Genomic DNA, 12,372 nt, shown 5'->3' with positions numbered 1-12,372 from the left:
TAAAAGAAGGAAGATCAGTTAAGAGATAGTGTAGTCCAAAGAAAGGCATGAGTAAAGGCCACTTATTAGCAATAAAGCCCTGGGTTTTTTTTTTAGTTCATTCTACAGGGCAGAGCAACAAAACGATATCATGGTAAATAAAATTGAGTACTTTTATAAAAGTAAATGTCACTTGGAATAGCAAGTAGGTGATTGGATGTTGAAGTACATTTTTGTACCAAATTATGCTGCTTTCACATGTAGAAAATTATTCCAAAACTATGTATTTTGTAGATGTTAAATACAATTATTCACAGGTTATTTGATGGCACTTTGTTAGAAAACCTATACATCATGCTATTTATTATGTGAAAATGTCTAAGTATTTGGCCCTCACCTACTGCAGAATCCTTTAGTCCTAACCTGCTCTAATCATAATGTGTGTAATTATAGTTAACCATTCACATGCAAATTCACGGAACCCAAATTATTTGCTACTTGGATATTTCATTAAGGCAGTGATGTGCAGCTAAAGCTGCAAAAGAAGCTCTTCTGTATTTCACCCTAAACTGACATCCTTTCTGCCGTGTAATGTAAAGATTTTGTTTAGTTAAAACAAAAACAAAGTACTGGAGGGCTGTATTAAAGCAGCAGTCATTGATTTGGACTGGGTTAAATGAGCTATTTCAGTCCTTCCCCAGCACTGTGTCTTTTTAACACACCCAGCAAGTTGCTTACAAGAACTTTAAACCAGCAGGGTGAGAATGAAAACATTCTCCAAATTCTTGGAACAATATCATGCTGAATCACCAGGTTATATCATGTGTGATTGTATGGTAGCTGAGTAATAATCACTTGTATTAGTAATTAACATTAATGTGCAGCATATCACAGGTGAGTAAAGCCTTTTCATTTTTAATGTTATTTTAAGACACTACAGTTCATTACAGATAAATGTACACACATTAGTGTATATAGCATAATGAGCAATGTAGGTTTCCATACAGGTAGATGTAAGCCTTCTTGAGGAACATACCAGTACCATCATACTTAATCTCTATGAAATTGTCTGAAAGGCCACATTTTCTTTCATTTAACTAAAATATTAAACATGGCTATACTTTGGCTTTTGTTGAAATAAAAAAAAAATTGGGACAGTTCAGTATAACAAGGTTATTTGCATAAATTAGTTGTGTAAAGAGTCTATTAGAAGCAAATTAAACCACCATTTAAAATAAGTCTCTAATAGTGTGTGTCTAACATGACTCATTTATGCTTACATGCTAAAAACATTAAGGTACTTGCTGTAGTACATTTGTCATCAGTTTATATTCTATTAAGCCACAAGAACGTTACATTTATTCACTTAGCAGACTCTTTTATCCAAAGCAAAGAACAAACTTTATATTCCTGCCAGTCCACATTAGGAAGCTACACAAGTCTGGCAAAGTGAAAGAAAACAGGTCTACTTCTTTTTCCCATTATATTGAGAAAAAATACATTTGATGTAAAAGTTGTTGCTATGGACTCCACACACACACACACACACCCACCCACCCCTGGATTCTTTAAGTATGTCATCATCCACCATAATGAATACAGAAAATGAATGAAAAGAAAAGACTTCCAAAGTAGAGTCTTCCCACTTACTACTCAGTCTAAGTGAGACTCTCACCCCCCCACTGCTACATTATCCAAACATTGTGAGCTAATGATTAAACCTTACCTCCCAGGTTATTATTCATGAACCATATTTAGTAAGTTACTAAAGCTATTTATAAGTAACTATAAAGTTAGTCCTAAGTACTAAGAAAAGTATGCAGTTATGAAAGTAAAGCAGTATACATCTGGACCCACAGACAGGCTGTTAAGAGTTAAGGACATAAGTATACAATTTCTAGATGAGATTATACCATTTGTCTAACATATGCATATAAATTATATATTTTGCAGTTAAATACAACTTTGCCATTCTTCATAAGGAAGGAGGTATGGTATAGAATGTTAAGGTCATTAGTAAAGCATACAAGATCTTGTAAGATAAGACAGTATTTGATGGTAAAGTGGTTTTTGAACAAGACATTAAAACCTGATTCATACAAGTCTATACAAGTCAAACTATGAAAAAATTAACATTGTGTATAAATGGGATGAGCAGAAAGTGCTACAGTCCACACCTCTGCATACAATACATTCTGAAATAAAAGGCTTTAGGTGCATCAAGAAAATGGCACACAATCACGTGAGAACAAACATGGAAAAACGTGAATTACCGGTTTAGGTTGAACACTTTCACATGGCATACAAACATCCTATTTCCTGTGCGTCAGGTGTGAATTTTTTATTTTTATTTTATTTAAATATGAGCAAAAGCACTAGAACTCCTGCAGAGGTGTAAAGCTCATGAGTTTGACCAACAGCAAACAGATAAGAGCTAGCTCATGTAGTATTTGGGCCATAAAAAGATAAGAGGAATAAATGATTAGACAAAAGGCACATTGAAGAATGTCTACTTCTCTAAGAGAAGACTGTGTTGCGTTGGTTAGAGTCTCCCACTTTTTCGAAGAATATAAAATCCTACAAAGACAAGAGAACACCAGTCAAAGCCTGCATTGTGTACATGTAGATCACTACCACCAAAATATTTTAATACACTTGTATATTTTGCTTGTGTGAATTCTGAAAACACAGTGCACGCTCAAACATTTCATTAACACAATTATGAAACTCACAATAAGGAAGCAAGCTCCCATCAGGACAGCTTTCATTTTCACATCCATGTCCAAGGGAAACTGGATGCCGAAGTTGTCTGCATCAGTGAACGCCTCCTTTAATAATCCACTCCACTGCTTACTGATTCGACCAATAGACTTTCCTCCATCCTTGCCTTTCAGCTGAGGGAAAATCATGGATATGAATGGGAAACAGTACAAGTCAAGCTTTATTAAACACTAACTGCATGTACAGGATGCAACACTTATGCAAGTGCTTACTGTTACTGCTTACTGTTTAAAATACAGTAAACTATAAGAAAATGTTCAGTGACCAAGAATTAATGGTCACAGTAAGATTTTAAAGTCAAGTGACCGTCAGCTCTGTCTATGCAACATAATGCATTTCCTTATCTTTATAAATACAAGACAATTTAATTGCAAAAGTACTGTAGCTTCAACTTTAAAATGCTGAAGTTCTCCTTTCTTACCTCAAAGTTGACATCCCCACAGCAGTTGCAGGCTAAGCAGGGGCCCTCCAGTTTCATCAGAGTCTCTTTGTTGGCACCCTTAATGGAGAATTTTGGGTAACAGGGATGCCAGTCTTGGGTCACATAGCCGATGGTGGTACCAGGGGGTGCCTGTACTTCAAGCTTAAGAGGAAAAGAAAAAGACCACCCCACATGCAGATTATCACCACACCAGACATGTAAAAACTGGAACTTAACTATGTCACAATCACATGGCAAGTGAAGCAATTAAAGTCACCAGACAGGTTTTTAAAACTGTCTAGGCCCCACTAGAATCATACACAACACTAAACCCTTTTTTCACCTATATTGTCAATCGTCTTAACAGTGTTTTCCTGCTGAAGACAAAAACGTTTACCATTTTGAATTTACAAGGTAAACGCTAGATGTGTTCCGTTTGTACTCAGATTGAATAAGTAATGATTCTTGCAAAAAGTAGATTTAAAGTTTAAAATATGTATGGAAAGTAACTTGGTCCTTAATATGTATTAAAACACAGGGGCTTGGATGGGTTTGGAATTAAAGTCAGGGAGCTCCAACACCTAGGTTACAATTTCCAAAAGTACAACATGGTATGTGGTCTCTTTGGTCTTCAGAAAGTTGTGCTGGCTAACATTAAAGCAACTGCACTTATGCGTTCAGAATTTTCCCTACAAGTTTCACTATGAGCAGTTTCTTCAGGCTGAACGTCCGTCTCTCCTAGTTTCAATTTCAGAACCATGAAGGATAAACTTTCAAAACATGGCTCAATGAATGAACAGTTTATAGTCAGAAACTAAAACAACATGCTGGATAAACAATACAGCACAATTATATGAGCATGGACAATATCAGTAGGAAGAGGTAATAACCTGGTAGTACTGAAGTCCAGAGGTTATTGTGCCTCAAACACACATGATTTTACTGGTTGAATTATAAGCATTAAGGAAGAAAAATATTATAAAGATAATGTGTATATATATTTTCCTTTTTTATTTTGATGTTCCTGAACTGTTAAGTCAGACAATACAAGTCATAGTCAGGGCAATTTGTATGCATATGCTAATTTGGACACCAAATGCAGTCATGTCAGACAAAAAGGAAGTCCAGTATAAAATAAATAAATAAATAAATAAAAAAGCAGCCCAGCTCTGGGCATATTCTTCCACAAGTAGCCTGCAATAGATTTTTTGGTATTTAGTCAAAACTACTAAGTTATTTCTTAATTCTAAGCTTATTCTAAAGGATTTAAAAACTTTCTGTATTTAATTACTTCTTTCAGTATTCATTTATTTCATACTAATGATTATGTATTGCTATGAAAGTTAAATCTGACAAAGTCATCAATCAAGAACCAGCTAGATCAGATCAACTAGACTGATAGTAGGTTTCCTGAGGGTAGCATCCCAATTGATTCATCTGAAGTAATAGTTATTAAAATAATTCATATTATAAGTTATGCATACAAGTTCTTTATTTCGTACAGATAACAGGTCCTTGATAATGTGATGCTTTGCACTATATTCAATCCAGTAACTAGATCATCCTCTGTAAAGCTTGTTGTGGAAAAAAGATTGCAATCTTCAGGATTCTGAAGCTGTACAGTGTACAGAAGATGAACAGTTATACATCCTAAAACCCATCTGAACAGCCCTCATACACTCAAACCTCTTGCATGCAGCAGGGGCACCAGCAGGAGGCACAGCGAAAAGGGCGAATTAGCCGTATGACCTCGCGGTCCGAGTTGTCTTTAATCTTCATATCAAAGCTCCTCAGTGCACCACAGCAGTTCCGTGTGCAGCAGTCGTTCTTCTCTTTGGCCTTGTAGATCTTTTGGCCCAAGCTGTTCTTAATCTCATATTGATTGTTGGTCTCAAAGCTGATGAATGCTGAAGGCAAATGAACAGGCAAGGAGCAAATTAACAATTCTAAATAATTACCACAAACGCTCAAGTAGTAACCATGATTCAGTCAGACTTATTGCATAGTTCTATTCAGGAACTCTGTGGCAGTACTTTTTTTTCCATTGCCTTATCCTAAATCATTTCTCTGAAAGAACATCCTGACCTCAGCTCACATTGTTGTTACTGTAAATAGTCATGCTAAGACTGGTATAAACAAAAACTCACCTTCCAACAACTCAACTTTCTGGTGAATGAGGACCTGGTCAATCTGAAATTTTAAAAGTGACCATGCTTGGTTATTAAGTGCATGGAAGCATTCTCATGGAACCAAGAGAATAAGAAAGAAAGAAAGCAGAACTACCTGTGTTAAATATTCCAGACCTGGTGGTACTCCTACTGGCACTGATGGTGTTTGTGCAGAAGGGCCGGAATACGGAGCATCACCTAAGAAGTACAAATATATAATTGAGTTGCTAACGATGTTAACCACACTCATAGGAGGAGAAAATTCCACCCTAAATGGTTATGTTTATCCCTTAAAATATCCCATTTAGAATCTTATGACAGCGTTTCCCTTTGAGAAAGGACTGCAAATAGAGCCAGATTGGTCAGTAAAGCACCGTTAACTATTCAAGTACTCTTCAGGTACATAATAAAAGCAGGGCTTTTAAGAGCTTCACAAACCATCACACTTCCTGTCTACTGATTTTCTAGCATTTATCTAGTACAGTACACCGTTACATCACATCAATCCAATGAAAAATAAAACAAAGTGATAATTTTCTCTTGATATTTGCCTCCATATGCAGACATCTGGATTGGTTGCTGTGGTGGGCCACCTGGGCCTGGCTGGTTCATGACTGGCTGATGTGGGCTGGGTTGGTAGCCCATATAGAATCCTGCAGGTGGGGCAGCAGGATCAAGCTCCCCATAACCCCCTACTGGGTAGGGGGGCACAGAGCCACCCATTTGGGTCATGGGGTATGGAGGCTGTGGGGAAGGATAACCTGATCAGTGAAAAGAAAAAATAAATATGACCATTAATTCCAGGAAGCACAGCAAAAGCAAACCAAACTGTTGTGTAATGCTAGAGGTTACCAAGTTACAAAGGAGGATGTAGGAGTGGCTTTCTTCATTTCTTGCTCAGATTTCAACACTTGTTAAACATGCATTATATTCTGTGACAGAACTGAGTGATTAGATTTTGATAATCAGCTTGACTCAAACCATTTTAAAAACACTCAAGTAACATTTCATTCTGTAGGCTTGTATGTTTAAATGGACGCGATGCTCATGTTTCAGAACTTACATAATGGGACAACTAGTCCACCTTATGGTGTCCAGGAAAAAATTAAAATAACTAAAATGTGTTAACCCAGATGGAAAATGTTTCCATTACTTGGGTACCCATCTTTCCAACAAGTTGTAATGAACACACATTCCCTGTGAGTACCTGTGATAATTTGCGTTTCCTCTTGGAGACTAATAGTTGATTTATTCTTGCAAGTCTGGCTTATTATTTTTGCCTGAAAGTTATAAAGTGTGACATTTAGACCTGTTGCCTGGCCACAAATGAAGCCTCTTCCCCATTTACCTAAATTTAACAATCAATTCTCTCACAAAACCTACAAAGTCCAAATGTGGTTCACTTAATTAAGAAATGCTTAATGCATGAATGGAAGTTTACATTCATTTCTCTAGGTCCTTTACACAGAATCCTACAAAAATGTGTTTGACAACCATGGACTGCATGATCCCAAATACAGTCATATCAGGTTACACCACTTCCCTGAGAAGAGCACAATAGCTACTAACATGAGTCCTAATGGGATTTGAGAAGTCACTTGACTGTCCCTGCAACAGCAGAATGCAGCAATGTTGGACTAGAGATGAGACTGGTGACAGAATGAGCAAGACAAAGCTGTACTGTTTGCTCAAGCTGCTCTTTTTTTAAAAAAAAAAAAAAAAAAAAAAAAAAAAAGTGGTTCGTAATGATTTCAATTTAATATATACACAAAGTAGGCATGCTGGGTCATAACATTTTCAAAGAGAAGAAAATCAGCCTTTGGATACTTGGATTCAATTTTAAAAAAAAAAAAAAAAAAAAAAAAAAAAAAAAGCTGTTCATAACACCATGATTATAAAACGCTCTCCATTATTGTCTTTATAGCACCAGCTCCAAAAAATTGCTTTCTTACAAAAAGTCTTGATAAGCAACCAACATGAGTGATTGGTGACAATGCTTAAATCATTAAGACCATTTTAAGTGGTTATTTTTCCATAGTGGCATTTCACATTAACACCATAGATGCTGAACAGATGAGACATAATGCTTATAGAATTCACTTAGAATTCTAACATATCTGGATGAGATAACTGGGTTCCTGGGCAGTCATCTCAGCCCACAAAACTTTGAATGGCTATGAGAGAAGACCCTCAGCAGGCCTACAGCCCAAACTAAAATACGTCACAACTCATTAGCGCAAGGTTACAAGACAATCATTGGAAATTGAAGACTTTAAAAAAATTGTATATTTGCAGGAACATTTTCAATGATTTGTGCTGCTTCCACTCCCATACATGGATAATTTTTTTATACATTTTAAAAAAAATTTTAAATCAATAAATCAATGCACATTCATAGCAGTAAATCCTCAGGTTGTGGCATTAAGCCATGTTGACATAGGAGTAATGCAATGTCTTCATGACATGTTCCAAAAGGTCTCTTTACTATATTTGGCATGGCACAAAACATACATATATACATATGTATAGATGCTTATTGTCGAAGACGTAGATAAAGTCAAGCGTTATACGTGAACAAACTGAAGTCAAACATTCTATTGTGCAATAAGAGTGATCTTGGAAATGTAAAGAAAGAATATTACAATAGACCACTGTAGAATATTATGAACCAAGAGAATATGGATATGCAACTAGTCCTGTCAGATATCACCACAGAGCCAGTGCACACATTGTAAATTTGAATGAAAAGGTTTTGAATTTAAAAAAGGTCATATGCCAGGTGCCAGAATATTTTGGCACCTAAATGTTTTGCCAGCCCTAATTCACAGGGACAATTTACCTGGAGCAGACATGATGCAGCAAGATGTGTAAATGCACCTGACTTCTTGTCCTAGTAGAGATTGTCTGCAATAAAAAAATGGCATTTGTTAGTTAACAAAAGGCAAACTATGAGGAGATAAACTTTAAAAAATAAAAAAATTAAAAGACACCCCTCTAGCTTATTGTTTGAAATAGGCTAGCTTAGACCAGTCAGCCAGGTTATCTCATGCTCAGGGTGTTTCACTAACAATCTCAAGCTGTTGACCTGACCACCAATTCAAGTCTGACTATAGTAGGCTAATAGTAGTCTCACACCCATGGACATGTTGCATGAGAACTGAAATAACAGTGCAAGTTAAAGAATGCATGAAAAGGGCAACTTTTTTCCCCCTCTCCTATCAGGCAGGAACTACTCATTGAACTCTACATGTACAGAGAATTGCACGAAAGGAAGCCAACCAAGTATTAACAATGCTTCAAAATTCCTTATGGGCAAAAGCAATAGTAGCTTAAATAAATACACTCTGCTTTCAAGTAGGCTATGACCAAGTCACAAGTTATTTTTAATTAGACCAAAATCAGTCAGTATTTTCACACAAGTGTTCAATTACTCCAATAAAGTTGTGGCATTAAAAGCAACATGAGCAGGGAGAAGCCCACATAGGATAAAGTTAAATACAAATAGGCCTATATTTATTTATTTTTTTAAAAAGTAGGTGCAAACCTAATTTGTTGCCTTCATGTACCAGATAAACCTATAGCACTGACAAGAGAAATAATCAGATACAGGCTACATAAAACAGTAGTGTAAATAGGATAATGTGGTTGAATAAAGAAAAGCGTGACTAGATAAAACTGTGATTAAGTAATCTATCACGTTGATCCGTGAAATGAGCGCTCGCAATCACCTTCAGAGGTGAATTTTTAAATAGTAGGGATGACCCTGTCCCAAAAGTCAGCAACCTGAACACTAGGCACCAGGCCACAGCTTCCCAGCCCTGGTCCTGGAGTCCCCACTGTCCTATACACAATAATGTTAATGCAGTTCCTAATTTATCCGCTAGAGGTCCTTGGCGAGATTTCCAAGTCTCAGTAGCACACACGTTATTGTAGACATGTACATAGCTTACAAAATGTCCGTCATCGAAACTTGAGGTGAATTTTTAATTCAGTGTTGCATATTTCTATATTATTCTGGAGGTCACCGTTTTAAAAATTAATAAATAATAAATTTAAAACAGCCAGTTTCCGTGAGAGTTACAAACACACCAAATAAACCAGGTAATTCCAGCAGCAGTCTTTTCCTAGTTGTGAGGTAAATGGTGCTGCTGATAAGGCCAGCACAAAAGATCAACGACCGGTTATAGCAATTTGCACAATTTACAGCATGCAAAATATTAATACCATGAATTGCCTAATTGAATGATACAAATAGGCCAGTCGTTGATAGCAATTTGAATAAACCTTATAAAATGAATAAGAAATAAAATAAAAAGATTTGCTGAAGCAATCCTGTTTTATCGACTTGTCTCGCTTAGTGAATATCCTCCTGCATGTTCAGCTGGGGATGTGGCTGTGTGTCTATCTGTGCAGCACACAGAGGACACACGCCGCCTGCTCAGATAACTCGCTGTAACGCCACTGCAGCGCCCTATTATTTAGCAAGCATGCACTTCAAAAAAAAAACAAACAAAAAAAAACCCGAAGTAGAAGCAAACAAAATATCAGACAAACATTTGAGTGAATAAAAAAAAAAGCAAAACGAAAATCCCCATACACGTTTTAAAACCTAGTCTAAATTAAACATATACCAGTTCCCTAATGCACTACATGCTGAAGAACAGTTCAAGTCTACTTTTAATTAGACTAAGAAGGGACACCGCTGTTTACCTCAAGTTTACTAAAGATAGTCTAATATAATCCAGTCACTTATTCCAGTCTAACGAGCAGAGTTTTTCCTGGAAATGCAGACCTCCCCCTGGGGAGATCACTGACGGAACATTCCGCCTCTACGTACTACCAACAGGTCTGTTTTTGTTCAAAGGCGCGCTTAAAAAAAGTACAAAACTGATCCAATACAGTCTTACCTCTTAGGAAATGACCTCAGTAATAGAATGGGGAAGTTTTTCTGCGTCAAACTTCTGAAGTGCTACGGATGTGATCACGAAAACACGAAACTGCTCCTTTGATTTGTGTAGTCGGTTAGACCTGCGCTTGACCGATGAACACTCCGCCCAAACATGACATTTTTCCCCTGCACGCCCTTCCCTTATAGACTACTCCTCCAGTTCTGACGCGTTTTATGGAAGAAAAGTCACCGGACTTCAATTAACCAACTACCGGAAACAGCAACAACAACAAGGAAAGATCATCCTCTGTTTACCCTATAATCAATAAACGGATTAAATAACGCGCCTCACCATCTGCGTTTTTAGTTATAGTCGCTTAATAGTATACTTTTTAAAATACATCTCATTTAAATGTGCCTGTCACGATTAAAAAATATATATGGATATCATCCGATTTTGACGTTTTGACGTTTGAATTTGTCAGACGTAATTGGTGTAAAAGTGCGCCATCTTCAGGGCGTGGTATGTTGCTCTTGTTGAGGGAGCCATAAACACACAGGCGCGCGCGCCTACAGCTACGTTTAACCCGAACCTCAGTAACTAAAACGAAACCCTTTAGCTATTTTAGGTTTTAGGTGGGTGTTATGGTTTTCCCCCAAGCTAAAATCAAGCCTATTAGAGAAGAGAACGAGTGTGTGTTAAAGTGTTTAATGTGTTTGGGGTGGAGAGTGTAAGGTGGTATTTTCTCTGTAAGGATATGGCCTAGCCTATCTATAGGCCTAAGTCAAATCTGTTGGATGACTTCTGGTGCATAATTTATATAAAATGCAGAAATGTTTGTCTTATGAAATGGATATGAAAGTCCATTTTTAATGATAATGTTGCTGGTATGATATTCTGACAAGTCTTGACAAGCGTTATTTCCCTATGAGAAGTTAAATCCATCCCATTTATTTTGTATACCAAGGGTATCCAATCTAATCCGCAAAGGGCCAGGGTGGGTGAAAGTTTTCATTCCAACCAAGCAGAGCCACACCTGACTCCACCTGTTTAGTCAGTTTATCTTGACTTTCAATAGACTCAGGTGTGGCTTCTGCTTTTATGGAATGAAAATCTGCACCCACGCTGACCTTCTCCGGATAAGACTGGACACCACTGGTATATACACTATATGGCCTAAGTATGTGGACAACTGACCATCACACCTATACAGACCATGGTATACAATCTTTGAAGTCACTGATCTGTTCAGTATGACACACTTTACTGACAATATTTGTCTATGGAGATTGCATGGCTATGTGCTTTATTTTATGGACCTGTTAGCAAAATTTTAACTCAGTATTGGGGGAGATTTCAAATTTGCCTGACTTTGGGAGGTCTCACAGCTTAAACAACAGATCAGATTAGCACTGCTGTCAGTGAGCCATCCCTGAAGCTGTGAGATGAAGTTGTTAGGGAATAAATAACCATGGAGCACTGGAAAAACCATCATAACAAAGTGGGGGGAAATGGCACAACCTAGACACAACCAAGATCAGGTGATTTCCAAATTAAGTGAACTGGCGAGAAAGGCAATTGTCAGAGAAGCGTCCAAGAAGCCAGCTGGAACTGGAAATCTTGTTGCCATCAAGGGCAAAAGATGGATGGAGCCAAATACAAGCAAATTCTTGAGGAGGACCTATTCCAATAAATCTCCATTTAGAGCAAACATATGCACTAATTACCCCCTTTATTAGGAACACCTTTACACCTGCACATTCATGCAGTTATCTAATCAACCAATCATGTGGCAGCAGGGCAATGCAAAAAAACAAAAAAAACAAAAAAAAAAGCCACCCAAACATACAGGTTAATATTCACCTCAAACTTTAGAATGATTTCTATGACTGTAACCATAGCATGGTTGTTGGTGCCAGATAGGCTGGTTTGAGTATTTCAGAATCTGCTGATTTCTTGAGATTTTCACACACAACAGTCTCTAGAGTTTACACAGAGTGGTGCAAAAACAAACAAACAAACAAAAAAAACATCATGTGAGTGGAGGGTCTGCAGACTGAAACACCTTGTAGATGAGAGAGATCAAAGGAGAATGACCAAGTGAGCTGACAGGAAGTCTATAGTAACTCAAACA

The 12,372-nt window shown here is 37.2% G+C and overlaps 1 protein-coding gene across 1 annotated transcript; it reads right to left on the bottom strand.

Moving 5' to 3' along the window:
* Nucleotides 1-867: 867 nt before the first annotated feature.
* LOC128610020 (phospholipid scramblase 2-like) lies at nucleotides 868-10,518 on the bottom strand. The gene is made up of 9 exons (XM_053629032.1): nucleotides 10,257-10,518; nucleotides 8,189-8,253; nucleotides 5,901-6,110; nucleotides 5,465-5,547; nucleotides 5,329-5,371; nucleotides 4,868-5,088; nucleotides 3,182-3,343; nucleotides 2,712-2,873; nucleotides 868-2,556 (listed from the first exon to the last, which is right to left on the bottom strand). Exons 2-9 carry the CDS (start codon nucleotides 8,199-8,201, stop codon nucleotides 2,497-2,499), a joined length of 954 nt encoding a protein of 317 aa, XP_053485007.1. The 5' UTR covers nucleotides 8,202-8,253; nucleotides 10,257-10,518; the 3' UTR covers nucleotides 868-2,496.
* Nucleotides 10,519-12,372: the final 1,854 nt, after the last annotated feature.

The sequence above is a fragment of the Ictalurus furcatus genome, chromosome 7, assembly GCF_023375685.1.
Source record: "Ictalurus furcatus strain D&B chromosome 7, Billie_1.0, whole genome shotgun sequence".
Classification (NCBI taxonomy): Eukaryota; Metazoa; Chordata; class Actinopteri; order Siluriformes; family Ictaluridae; genus Ictalurus; species Ictalurus furcatus.
This window is presented reverse-complemented; position numbering and strand designations above follow the sequence as displayed.

Excerpts from the sequence above, each read along its gene's own strand:
- LOC128610020 (XM_053629032.1), bottom strand. Across the intron at positions 5,548-5,900 it reads CCAGATGTCTGCATATGGAG|GTGATGCTCCGTATTCCGGC; the intron begins GCAAATATCAAG and ends TGTACTTCTTAG. Across the intron at positions 3,344-4,867 it reads GCCCCTGCTGCATGCAAGAG|CTTGAAGTACAGGCACCCCC; the intron begins GTTTGAGTGTAT and ends TTTCCTCTTAAG.